General features: G+C 31.6%; 2 protein-coding genes across 3 annotated transcripts; both read left to right on the top strand.

Annotated features, from left to right (window-relative positions):
- Positions 1 to 1,057: 1,057 nt before the first annotated feature.
- Positions 1,058 to 6,530, top strand: viaf (viral IAP-associated factor). 2 transcript variants are annotated; one of them, XM_018454547.1, is made up of 11 exons: positions 1,058 to 1,394; positions 1,872 to 2,056; positions 2,143 to 2,339; positions 2,423 to 2,486; positions 2,571 to 2,696; positions 2,782 to 2,990; positions 3,123 to 3,681; positions 5,477 to 5,618; positions 5,709 to 5,937; positions 6,008 to 6,216; positions 6,305 to 6,530. In XM_018454547.1, the coding sequence occupies exons 1-11, from the start codon at positions 1,229 to 1,231 to the stop codon at positions 6,436 to 6,438; spliced, it is 2,220 nt and encodes a 739-aa protein (XP_018310049.1). In that variant the 5' UTR covers positions 1,058 to 1,228; the 3' UTR covers positions 6,439 to 6,530. The 2 variants fall into 2 exon arrangements, with proteins under 2 accessions (XP_018310049.1, XP_018310042.1); XM_018454540.1 differs by lacking the exons at positions 1,058 to 1,394; positions 1,872 to 2,056; positions 2,143 to 2,339; ... (2 more) ...; positions 2,782 to 2,990; positions 3,123 to 3,681 and adding an exon at positions 5,057 to 5,250 and having other exon boundaries at positions 6,305 to 6,516.
- Positions 6,531 to 9,421: 2,891 nt separating this feature from the next.
- LOC108726781 (uncharacterized) lies at positions 9,422 to 13,051 on the top strand. Its single transcript, XM_018454555.1, has 4 exons — positions 9,422 to 9,758; positions 10,911 to 12,512; positions 12,617 to 12,746; positions 12,856 to 13,051. The coding sequence occupies exons 2-4, from the start codon at positions 10,919 to 10,921 to the stop codon at positions 13,010 to 13,012; spliced, it is 1,881 nt and encodes a 626-aa protein (XP_018310057.1). The 5' UTR covers positions 9,422 to 9,758; positions 10,911 to 10,918; the 3' UTR covers positions 13,013 to 13,051.
- The last annotated feature ends 300 nt before the right edge of the window (positions 13,052 to 13,351 follow it).

Below are 13,351 nucleotides of genomic sequence, written 5' to 3' on the forward strand. Positions count from 1 at the left end.
GAATCCAGCATATGGATTCACACTGCATCCGTACCATGGTGGAATTAAACAGGTGACCCATTTCAGGAGTTGCACAATGGCAGCCAATCAAATTTTGAGCTCATTTGCAGGAATTCAATATGGCCGACACTCTGTTGCGGTCAGCTGTATTGCATCGTACGTCTGCGTATATCGCGACTCGCGTTGTTTTTCACCGTTTTTCATAGTTGTTAATATACACAAATGCCAACGTGTTGCGTTCTCAATTGCAAGACGCAATTGTGAAAAAAAAAAAAAAACATGTGTAATAAAAAACTTATATAAGTCTTCGTTATGTATACTACTTTCCAAAACGTTCCCTTCGAGGAAAACTTTACTCGATATAATATGTTTACGTGTACTATATATTTCGAATAAAATTTTGTTGGAAAGGAACGTTTTGGAAAGTAGTCTACATAACTAATATTACAGAAAGAGAGAGATAAAGCTTATTTGTTATTTTATGGTTCTTTTATTGTATATGGTATTTTATAAACAGTTAATAAACAATTTTCATTTCTATATAATAAATTTTTACTAAAAATCAATAATCTGTTTCGTTCTTTTTATTTTATGTTTGAATAGTCCCGCCGCAAATGAGCTCAATTTCTGATTGGTTGAAATCATGGACCTCCGCCTATGAATACCGCCCCATGAATGCACCAATTGAATGAAAATAGGTCTGTTCGCGTTACTTGAAATCTTCAAACATTTTTGAACTTAAAATGAGATAGATATATATTTGGGCATTGAAAAGAAAAAAAGCGAAGATGCTGAGTGCAAAAAGTGCAAGCAACGCGAACAGACCTATTATTATATTAAATAAGATTTTGTTTGCCTCTATTTTTGAGAGCTTACAGATTTCGCGTTTTACGTTTTACTTATTTTTACTTCAATTTATTTAATTTTTCTTATCATAAATTAAACAAATTTATCATTTTCAATAAAAAATGACACAATTAGTTAGAAATTAAACTATGCGACGGAAAGATTAACCTGGGTTAACCTACAAAGCAGACTGACATTTTTGTGTGGTGACGCGTGCTGCATACAAAATTTGATATTGGGAATTGTATTTATATATGCAAAATTTGATAGAATTAATAAACGTTTCTCAGAGCTGATTCCAATTTGCTCATTTTCGTCAGTGACTATTAGCGAATGTTTGGGAATATATCCATGTTGTAATTACATTGAAAAGAGCACAACCATGTCGGAACCAGATAAAAAATCCAACGAACCGTATCGCCAATTAGAAGAATCACATGGTGCTGAGCTAAATGTTGGCGCACAAAGTACGTCGAGCTGTCCTACAAGCTTGGAGAATGCCACTGATGGATCGATGGAACTTTCCTCTGTTGTAGTTATACCTGATGGTATGTTATGTCAAACCGAAATCTCTTAAATATGTAAATGGTATGGAAATAATATATTGCAGTGTTTAATTATATACTGTGTTCTAATTACACAGAAGGGTTTACCTAACTTTAATATGAAAGAGGACCGTATGCTGTAAATATTTAATACCGCATGATAACATAACACAACACTGGGAAAACTGGTTTTACTAATGACTATGATAAGTTGTGGTAACATGGAACGCTGTAAAGTATCTTTAACAACAGTGTACATTAGACATGCATGTGTACAAAGAATTAGGTGTGTATATTTTTCATAAACTTTATGTGATAATAAAATGTCATCTGACATTTAAAGAAGAACAATATGTTTTTATACGTATACACGAATATGAAGTAAATCATGAAATAAATATGAATGTAAAATATTGCAGTAGTAACAGAAGTAGTAACAATTGTGAAATTATATTAAGTTGAATTAAATTTTATTGACAGATACCTTTACTGTGGTACAAGCTATCAATGCATTAGGCTTTGGAAAATTCCAAGTAAAATTGTCTCTATTCACGGGTCTTTGTTGGATGGTAGATAGTATGGAGATCACAATACTGAGTATTCTAAGTCCATCTTTACATTGTGATTGGGGCATTTCTAGATACCAGCAAGCACTGACCACAACGGTATTTTTGTAATAATTTGTATAATTATCTTTATAAAAAATATGTGACAATATTTGAGTTTATTATTATGGGAATTGAACTTCTAGGTAGTATTTCTTGGTATGATGTTAAGCTCCACTTTTTGGAATAATTTAAGTGACAGATACGGTCGTAAGCAAGCTTTAACTTTGTGTGCGGTATTATTGGCCTATTATGCATTTCTAAGTTCATTTGCACCAAATTTTCTCTGGATCCTATTGCTTAGAGGAGTTGTAGGATTTGCTATTGGTTGTGTACCACAATCGTAAGTATTTGGTAAGTTTCTTAAAGATGAACAATTAATTTGCTTTGAAATTTGTTGTCATTGATGCATACTTTTTTCTATAGGGTGACATTGTATGCAGAGTTTTTGCCAGCAAAACAACGAGCAAGATGTGTTATTTTATTGGATGTAAGTTTACATTATAAGTATATGGATTAATATACATCATAGTATTAAACACAATATAAAATATATATGTTATGTGTATTACAGTGTTTTTGGGCTCTTGGAGCTTGTTTCGAAGTAGCGATTGCATTAATCGTTATGCCCAATTTTGGATGGAGATGGCTTCTTATATTATCGTCCATTCCATTATTTATATTTGCTGTAATAACACCGGTTTGTAATAAATTTAGATATTTCTAAGTATTATTTATTTAGAAATACTTTAGAAATTACATTAAATAATTTCATATATTTGCAGTGGCTGCCAGAGTCTACAGTATTTGATATGACAACTGGAAAAACAGATCGTGCAATTTCAACATTAGAACGTGTAGCTAGAGAAAATAAAAAATCATTGCCTGTAGGAAGACTAGTTATGGATAGATTTTATCAAGGTCATCATGGTCAATTTAAAGATGTTCTGAGTAAAGAAATGTACAGAACGTCTGCTTTACTTTGGCTTGTATGGTAAATAACAAACTAAATACAAAAATATTAACTTTATCTCAATATTTTTGCAACTTTAGTATAACGTTGACAAATAGAATATATTCGTAATATTTACATTTTTCTAAATATGTATTATTACATATTTTACAGGATGAGTACAGCGTTCTGCTACTATGGAGTGGTATTAATGACAACTGAACTTTTTCATACATCCTCAGAGCAATGTAGCACATGGAGTACGAATAACAATGAGGGTACATGCCAACTTGATTGCCGGTTGCGACGTAGTGACTACATTGATCTACTTTGGACAACATTGGCGGAATTTCCTGGCATATTTTCTACTGTATTTGCGATCGAGAAAATAGGCAGACGAAAGACAATGGCTTGCCAGTTAGTCATGTTCGCTATGGTAGTTTGCTTCTTAAGCAGGACCTGTTTGTTGAGTAGAGCGGTGTTGACCATTGCCATTTTCCTAGCTAGAGGCTTAATTGCCGGTGTATTTCAAGCTGCGTACGTATATACGCCGGAAGTGTACCCTACGCATTTACGAAGCATAGGTGTAAGTGCGTGTAGCGCTATGGCACGAATTGGTGCTATGATCACTCCATACATAGCGCAAGTATTTTTACAATGGTCCATCACGGGAGCCATGATCACTTATGCGACAACCGCGTTGTGTGCTGCAATTGCTACACTTGTACTTCCCGTGGAGACTAAGAATCAACAATCAAATGACGCAAGTCACGAAAATAGATAGATATCTCTGTAACAAAGTATCTTAGTATATTGACCGAAAGTTACTACTCTGTCGCGCATTATTTAGGATACTTTTATTCTTATTATATATTACGATATGTAACAACAGATGTATATATACAGACAATTCTTGATTGATTGAGAACTTGTCTTGTGTATTTATACATGACCATATATGCGAATACACAGCTGTAGTCATTATTAATATTTTCAATTTATTATTTAATCAAATGGACATATTTTGTAAGTTATCTATAATACGTATATATATTTTTTTTAAATATTTTATTTATTTATTGTAGTACACATATACTGTTAACAAGGGAAATTGTCTCGTCTGCATAAGGATTTATTATTTAAAAAAATGTTAATTCTAGATTACACAATATACAAACATAAAGACTGCTATGTATGCGACTTTCAAGAAAAGTGCCAAAACAAATATTAATCATGAATGCTCTAAATTTCGTCATATCCACAACTTTGAATCTATTTTTAAAGATAATGTTTATAGTATCTAATGGAATAAATGAATAAAATTAAGTTATTGTTAGTATGATTTTCTTGTTAATATACAATTATAAATTGAATTTAATCCAATATTGAGGATTATGGTTAATGTTGAAACCAAGAGAATGATCTAATATGTGTGCATGATGAGTTAAATTGAAAAACTTAAATGCACAAGCTATTATTTTATCTATATTTAATGCTTGTATTGGTCTTAAATTTAATTTGTATATATTAAAAATTATATATATACAATTATAATTAATGTACTTAATTATATATTGTAATTATTATGATTACACTTGAACAAGACAGATTATTTTTACAAATACTCTAAGATATTATCATTTTATATAGCAACATTTAGGTCTGGTTGTTCAACCTTTTGATAAATTTTACCTGTTGGGTAAGTAGTAAGATTACCCAATCACGTGCGCAGATTACCTAACAGGTAAAATTTACCAAAAGATGGAACAACCGGCCTTTAATATATCAATTTTTACAATATGTCAGATAAATGTAAAAAAACTATAACATTCTATATATACCCTGTTTTTCTTGTGCGGTGTTTTTAGCGATGTGTATCAAAATTGATAAATATATCTAAATTATATTTATATAACACTAATAAAATCATAAATAATAATTACTGTGATTACGATAAGTAGTTATTAAATGTAGATAGTGTATTGCAAGTTAGTCTTGTATAAGAACCATTATCACTTTTTTTTAAATGGTAGATATTTAACATGTATTTCTCATATATTATAGCATACAATTTCTACGTACAAAACATAGCAATAATAGTCTGATGCGTGCGCGTGCGTCAGGCATAAATAGGGTGTAGCAGCATGTAGTCAATCAGTGGAAAATAGAGCTGGCGCTATCAGTTTCTCTTTCGTTGCAATAATTGTACATATTCAAAAGATTTTTTGTGTAAAGAATACCAAAAGCAGAATTAGTTTCCAGTAAATAGAATAAAAGTATCTAATATCAGTCTCTCAAAATGGTAAGTATTAATAAAAATTGGAACATTTTGGAGGCTAAGAGGTTAGGTGGAAGTTAATCATGTGTGATTCCTTATATGGTAGTACGACTTTAGGTAGAAAAATATTTATATATATATGTATTTAAATAATATTTTTAAATATATTATTTCGTAATATAAAGAAGAGAATTTAGTTATTTATACGTTTTACATTATCCAAGCAGATAGTTTTTCAAGTTAATTTCAGCAAGATCCAAATGAAGACACCGAATGGAATGATATTCTTAGAAGGAAAGGTATCATACCTGAGAAAAAAAAGGAACAGGAAGTTACTGAGGATCAGATAGTAAATCTATTGGAGAGTACAATAGATGAAAAAACAGGACGTGGTGATTATGTTTCTTAGTTTCTTTCCAATTAAATTGCTTTTTAATGTTTATCAATGTGTTATCGTCAACTCACAAATCCAATTTTTACAGATCGTAACAATTTAGAAGAGAAGACTTTGGATGAGTTAGATGAGCTGGAAGACGAAGAGGATGAACGAGTTCTGGAGGAATATCGACGAAAGAGAATAGCAGAAATGAAGGAGTTAGTTAACAAATGTAAATACGGAGAGGTGCAAGAAATATCTGCAGAAGATTATGTTAAGGAAGTTAACAATGCTGGTGAAGACGTTTGGGTTGTTTTATATCTTTACAAATCTGGGTATGATAAAACAAAACAGAACCTTCATAGTGAACACAATTTTGAAACTAACTCATATGTATATTTTCAGCATTCCACTCTGTACTTTAATCAATCAGTACCTTGCCAGTCTAGCAAAAAAGTTTCCTGCCACTAAGTTTTTGAAAAGTATCTCTACTACTTGCATCCCAAACTGGCCCGACAGTAATCTTCCTACAATATTCATTTATTACGATGGAAATATGATGAAACAAATTATTGGGCCACTCGAATTCCATGGCATGAAACTGTCTGAAGCAGGTAATACTTGCTTGATTGCAAAGTGTCACGAATAAAATGTACAAGGAAATAATTGTACTGTTTATATAGAATTTACTTTGTTATATAGAATTAGAATGGATGTTGGGGCAGGCAGAAGCAATACCAACGAAGATTAAGGAGGATCCTCGACCCAAGATCAATGATGTTTTATTTTCGAGTTTGAAAAATGAAAACAATCTTGATGATGATAATGATTGGTAACTTTACTTATATGAAGTCATTAAGAGATTGATGCATAATAAGTATTATCAAATTAATGGTGTTTAACATTTAATTTATTTTATTATGTCCATAAACTCATCATTTATAAAAGTATTATTTTCGGAACTGCTATATACCGTTCATTTTTTAATAAAATATTTTATTATAATGTTATCCTACTTTATATGCTACTTTTCCTATAAATTGTATATGTAAGAAATCTATTCAGTAATTTAAATAGAAATTATGCTATTAGAAATATAAATAAAGGATTTATTACAACCAATTAGAATCAGCAAACTTTTAAAATTGTATTTAAAGTTTATGTAATGTTAGGTTATGTTAGATATGTATATGTTTACTTTTAACATTATAAATATGAAAACAATGTACTCTCGGTTTTAAAAATAACATAAAGATTATTTTTATGTCTTTGTGAATAAGTTTAAAATTATCAAAATTATATGTTTATATACATATCAATTCTTTTGTTTTGCAAATTGACAAAATTTAATTAATATTTAAGAATTGATATAATTAAATTCTCTTTTTTTTGCTTACAAGTAATTGTAAGCAAGATATTATTATAAGTAATAAGATTCTAATTTTAATTCCAAAAATTCAGTTAATCCATAGGTCTGTTCTTTTTGGCTGACTTGCATCAATTCATCTTTGTTCCTCTTCTTTTCTCCTGGAGAGAAAGGAAGAAAGATGAACTGGCGCAAAAGTTTAGCCAAAAAACAGGCCTCATAGTACATTGATTCTCGAATCAAAGAAAAAATACACATTAAATTGCTCATTAATTTTTCGTCAAAACATTGTCAAAGGAAGCAATGAATATTTTTAGAGTCGTTTTAGACGTTCTACAGATTTCACAACAGAATGTTATTTACAACTTGGAGTGCGATCCACTTTGCAGCATTTGTCAAATTTTTTCTTCTGATTGAACAACGAAGCATTTGCAGCGAGTGGATTGCATCCTCAATATGCCGTGTGCATTGTGCAGTTTATAATTGCGTACGTTCGATTTTACGCAAGATGCATATGGGCTGCGTTCCACTTTACGCTCACAACGCTCGTGGAGTCATTTCATCCTTGTCATTTATCAAATGTTAAATAAGGACAAACGATGCTCGCGAGCGTTGCGAGCATTAAGTGGAACGCAGCCATGATGTATCATTTTATCCTTGTTCTTCGTTGAATAAAGAAGGATAAAAATTAAAATAATAGATCATGCAATTATGCGTGAAATGCACCCTTGTACGTGCACGTGTGCACGTGACGTGCGCCAACGTGCGCATTCCGAGAGTCTTCAGAGTTCAGATGTTTTTCGTATCGTGCGACGTGCGATTCGCGCAGTTTACGCGACGCGATCCACGCGGTCAGACGAAATACATAACTCTGAATTCATAAAAAATTACGAGTGATTATAAGCGGCGATGGCGGCAATCCTGTCTTCTTGAAATGTCCTGAATTCTAATCGCGCGCGAATTAGATCGTTTAGGCCGGCTTGAAGCCGTCGGCGGAGCGCGAAGGTAAGACAGATTTGAGAACCTCGGTCCAAATGGATAACACTTGAGACGGTAAGAAATGTCCATCATCATTAAATTTCACGTGCATAGAGGGAAATAGAGGCTAGAAACACTTATCTCGAAACCTCAAAACATTCGGTTTGGAATTTTGGAAAATATAAATATGTATGTTTGATTATTGGGTGCTTTCCAGCAACAGAGAACAGTTACACCCTGTGTGATCCTATAGACCTGTTCTTTTTGGCTGAACTTTTGCATCAGTTCATCTTTCTTCCTTTTTTCTCCAGGAGGAAAGAAGAGGAAGAAAGATAAACTGGTCTAGTGTCACACAGGGTGTAACTGTTCTCTGTTGCTGGAAAGCACCCAATAAACGTACCTACATATTTGTATTTTCCAAAATTTCAAACCGAATATTTTGAGGTTTTCAGATACGTGTTTTTAGCCTCTATTTCCCTCTATGCACGTGAAATTTAATGACGATGGACATTTCTTACCGTCTCAAGTGAGGCCTAGTAATAGCTGAAACGTTGTTCAGCTTTTTTATTTCACTGCGAGAGTGAAGAAAAAGGTCTTGTATAGCTAGGACCGGAACACATTCGAACGTAATCTTGATATCTCTTATCAGATGTCACTCATAGAAAAATAAATAACAATGAAAAATAAAATATATAATAATTTGATATTCGGGAAGTGATGTTTTACGACGATGCAGCGATGTAATCAAACAGCATATTATGATTGTGTACTATTGTCGACTTGCATCATAGTTGGAATCGTACTGTTCTTTTTCCATACTCCAGGATTAAACTTCTTGCATGATTAATCTTTTTCTTTCGGATTCTCCAATGTGAAAAGAAAAAGAAGAAAAATGAAGCTGTAAGTATAATTTAGGCTGCGTTCCACTAAACGCTCACAATGCTCGTGGAATTGTTTCATCCTTGTCGTTTATCAAATATCAAACAAGGACAAACGATGCTCGCAAGTATTGCGAGCCTTAAGTGAAACGCAGCCTTATGGTGAATTCGATCACTCGCACTACACTGGATCTCAATGCATATTAAAAGCTACTTTATATAAAATATCTCAATGCAATGATACAATATAATCAACTTTGATAATGAAATGATACACATACATTTTGTTAAATAACGTGACAATATTATTTAATCATTAGATAGTTAATCGTTTAAAATATTTATATACTTTTACATTTAACTTTGTTAATTTTATGTAAAGCAGCTTTTAATATGCACTGATCTAATATAGTGCAAGTGATCGAATTCGCTATTAGAATCAATCCTGAGGTATAGAAAAAAAAGTTTGGACATTTTCAGCGCTTTTACGTATACATAATATTTTTTCTGCGCGACACCTTTGAGTGCCACTACTGTCGTCTGAACATAGCGAACGTTTAGAAAAAAAGGCTGCCCGGGCTACGGGGCGAATTTGTTTACATTCGCGGGCGCCCATAGGATATCTTTTTTCCATGCGATTATCGCTCGCTCAAGGGCTTCTCAGGTTTCGGTTTTTGTTTAGTGGCTGAGAGAGTGGCTTTTGTGTGTCACCACGAGTCTCATTGTCAGTCGCGCGCCAACGAAAGACGGGCTTGGACTTCGTGTTACGGTTACGACGAATTTCATCACCGGATCGCGAATCGCCCTGGGAGTGAGATCGGAAAAACAAAGCCAGTGACAGTGCGTTTGACGCTCACCTTCCCCTCTCCCTCTCCTTACTCTGTTATCGGATCTCCGACAAGTTTTTAATTGACGATTTTCGATTTCTTCAAAGGTATGCGGTATGCATGCAGAATATTTTTTTAGTGTATTCTGGATTAAATCGGTGCTTATTGTATTCAGTCCAGTGCTTTTTATGGGTCGAAGTTCTAAAAACAGTGATCTTACCTTCTTGATGCTTTGATTGTCAGTGTTGTATTAATTAAACATATGATATACTTGGCTGTTACGTGAGAATATTATACATTTTCAATAAGCTAGGCGTTAGGAGAGGCATTAGGGTTGTATTTATAGTAATTCTTTGAAACGCTGATAAAACTTTGGAACATTTTATTGTTTTAATTCGACAATAATTAAACAATAGACAGTAGATCTTTTTTATCGAGGATATGTCTCGAGTTTTATAGTGAAGTTTTAAATTAATAGATTTTTCTCCATAAAAGAATTGAGAAACTAAATTGTGATTTTTTCGCGAAGGTATTAATCTTTGATTTTACTTTTTGCGTTATTTCTCTAAAGTTAGAATGAAAATGTAATAAAATACGTTTTAACTATATTTCTTTACAATCTTTGTTATAAATAAAATAGAACGAAAAATTGAGAAAGAGACCATATAGTTAAAATTAATTTATGTATCTCAATTTGATGACTCGATAAAATCTATAAAATTTAAAATATATTTTTCGAAATAAATACAGTTTACAAATTTTACTAATAATTTTTAATAATTATATATAAAATGATTGTTTTCATCCTTTAAATGATCTTTATATGAACGCACTATTATTTACAAATAAATGATTGACACGATAATAAATAAATATGTGATATACTCGACTATTATTTGGACTTTTATTATGACTTTAAATAATCTAGGGAGATTAAGAGATTGTATTTAATTACATACATAGTAAAGTTCTTTGAAATGTTGATCGTAAAGTATTTTATCGTCTGAGGCCCGGTTTTTCATTACCTGGTTAACTTGTGGTTAAGCTTAACCACAAGTTAATTAGGTAATGAAAAACCGATCCTTAATTAGATAATGGTAACAATCATAAATATAAGTCGATAAATAGTTGACCATGGACAAATATTTCAGTATACTATTTTATTTTTTATATTTGAGATATCTTAGATATATATTATATATTAGAATAGGCAAATGTTTATTAAATATTCTATCAATTATTTTGTTTACTGGCTAAAGGTTCGTATATGTCGCAGCAGAGTATGCAGGCACAGAATTGTGATAATACCAGGAAAAAGATGAATATTGAAGTAGGTTTATCATCTATGAAGTCCTTCAAAACCATTTTTATGGAAGACGCAAATATCTCTAAGGAGAAAACTATCACAAACCAAGCTTCATTGCATAATGTGCAGCTTCTACGGAATCTACCAAATATTTTAAGAAGCAATAACACAAAAACATCTAAAAATCATAAACTATTGAACAAAACCGATACAAGTACTTTCGGTGCAGAAGACAGAAATTCTTCTTGGGAATTAAATACATCATCCAGCGTTGATTTAGATATGGAAGTCAATTATAATAAAATCACTTCACCAAAATCGCATCATCAAAGGAAGCAAGTGCACAATCCATTGGACGTTCAATACGATATTCCTGATTGCAACAATAACAAAAATAAAATTCTACCGCAAGAAGTTAGTCAGTTAAACACATTAAATGTGTCACCAAGTTGCCAGAAAAATACACCAATGAAGAAGTTAAAGTATAATAAGAAGCAGAAGAAAAGTTCGTTTAATAAAAACTTGAAAAAAAAAACAGCTCGTAAATCTGGCAGCAAAACACGAGTGTCACGTAAAAAGCTTGATGCTTTAGCTACTATTCCAGATATGAATATGAAGAATGCTATGCAAGATGCTAATAATTTTTTGAAGAATGATATACTTTCTCAACAATTTTCCGTTTATAACCATAATTTTTCAAATATAAATGTAAATGATTTAAATGACGTTGCAACAGAATCGGTCGAGCCATCTAATATTTTCTACTGTAACAACGAGATTTATAATTTCGAAAAAGAGTGTGATATAAATCTCAATGTTATTTCATGTAAACCGACAGAGATCAACACAACGCAGTCTAACACGATCCAAAAAGATATTACAAGTTATGAGTTTCCAATAACAGAGAATAATTTGCAACGAAAGTCGGTAGACAGTTACATTGGCTCTAATTTTTTATGTGGATCCAAAATATTGTATTCTTGTTCTTGTGCAAATTGTATGTCGCATGACAAAGATATTATATTTTATGAAGATCCAGTTTCAACTTCTACAAGCAGTGACGATATGGAAGAGGAACTTTTCGCATGTGATTTGCATACAAATATTTATGACTTTTATATTAATAATTACTTTCATATATTTGATAATTTAATGGACTTTGAAAAGAATTTTTATGAAGAGTTTGACGAGAACATTTCAACAAAAGAAAATGCATGTAGTAGCAATAATAGTACAACAGAACTAACTGAAAGCAGTACAAACATGTCATCCATAAATCAAAATGAATCGCAAAATTTACAGCCTTCCCATATCGATAGAAAAGATGTTTGCGTAGAATCATATCCTACAGCATTTGTCACATATCCTAATGAAATAACAATGGAAAATTCAAGAACTTTAGATGAAATAAATATCTCTAATTATTTAAATTTGGACAGTTTTTCGATGAAGGAAAATAAAATAATTTCTCAAGATGAAATACTGATTCAAAATGCTGTTTCATCGGATGCACCTGTTTCCAATTCCACATATCAGATACCGGAAAACAAAAGAGGTAAATATAAAAGATAGAAAAAAATAATTACAATAAATTATTACTTCAAGTTTTTATTACCTGAATTGCTTATTTAATAAATATCTGTAATATTTTTATTTCAGATTTATGTGTTATGCAGTGTACTCCATGTGGAAAATTGTTTGGCAAAAAGCATCAGTTATGGAAACATTTTAGTCACTGTTACTTTCACAAGGAAAATTTTCCTTGTCATATCTGCAATAAAATGTATAGGTAAGAATATAGAGATAAAGCTTTTTGCTTGCTGTTTGATAGTTGTAAATACGTTATAAATACGTGTTGAATGTATGTATGTACAGATATTATTTTAACACATTTACAGACATAAATCGTCATTAGCTCAGCATTTACGGTTAGTGCATAATGTATCACATGGTCTCCACGAGGAGTTGGAGAAGAACTATATTTGTAAAAAGTGTTCAAAATCATATGTTAGATTTCGCGCTTTTCAAAGGCACATGCTTCTTCATGATGATTAGTAAGTCTTATTGAACGTCATTGATAATTGGTTTCTAACGTGATGTTCTAAAACTGAGATTGCTAATAAGAAATTGCGAACGTTACAGAAGTACAACGTAATAACTATTCGTTCGGTGTGTACTTATGATTTGATAAGTGACGTTAGATTTTACGAATAATTTTATATTTTGATAAGTCAGTACTTAATACTTGATTTTTTTTATGTTTTTGTTATCATTTTTGTTGTCAATTCTTTAAAAATGTTCCTCTTTGTTTAGATTTTCTTATTAGTGTTTTCTATTAGAACTTTTTTTAGTTTGTGGTGTACTACAGCGAGCCTCATTACTACCGTATTTCCA

The sequence above is a fragment of the Mycetomoellerius zeteki genome, unplaced genomic scaffold, assembly GCF_001594055.1.
Source record: "Mycetomoellerius zeteki isolate Tzet28-1 unplaced genomic scaffold, Tzet1.0 scaffold112, whole genome shotgun sequence".
Classification (NCBI taxonomy): Eukaryota; Metazoa; Arthropoda; class Insecta; order Hymenoptera; family Formicidae; genus Mycetomoellerius; species Mycetomoellerius zeteki.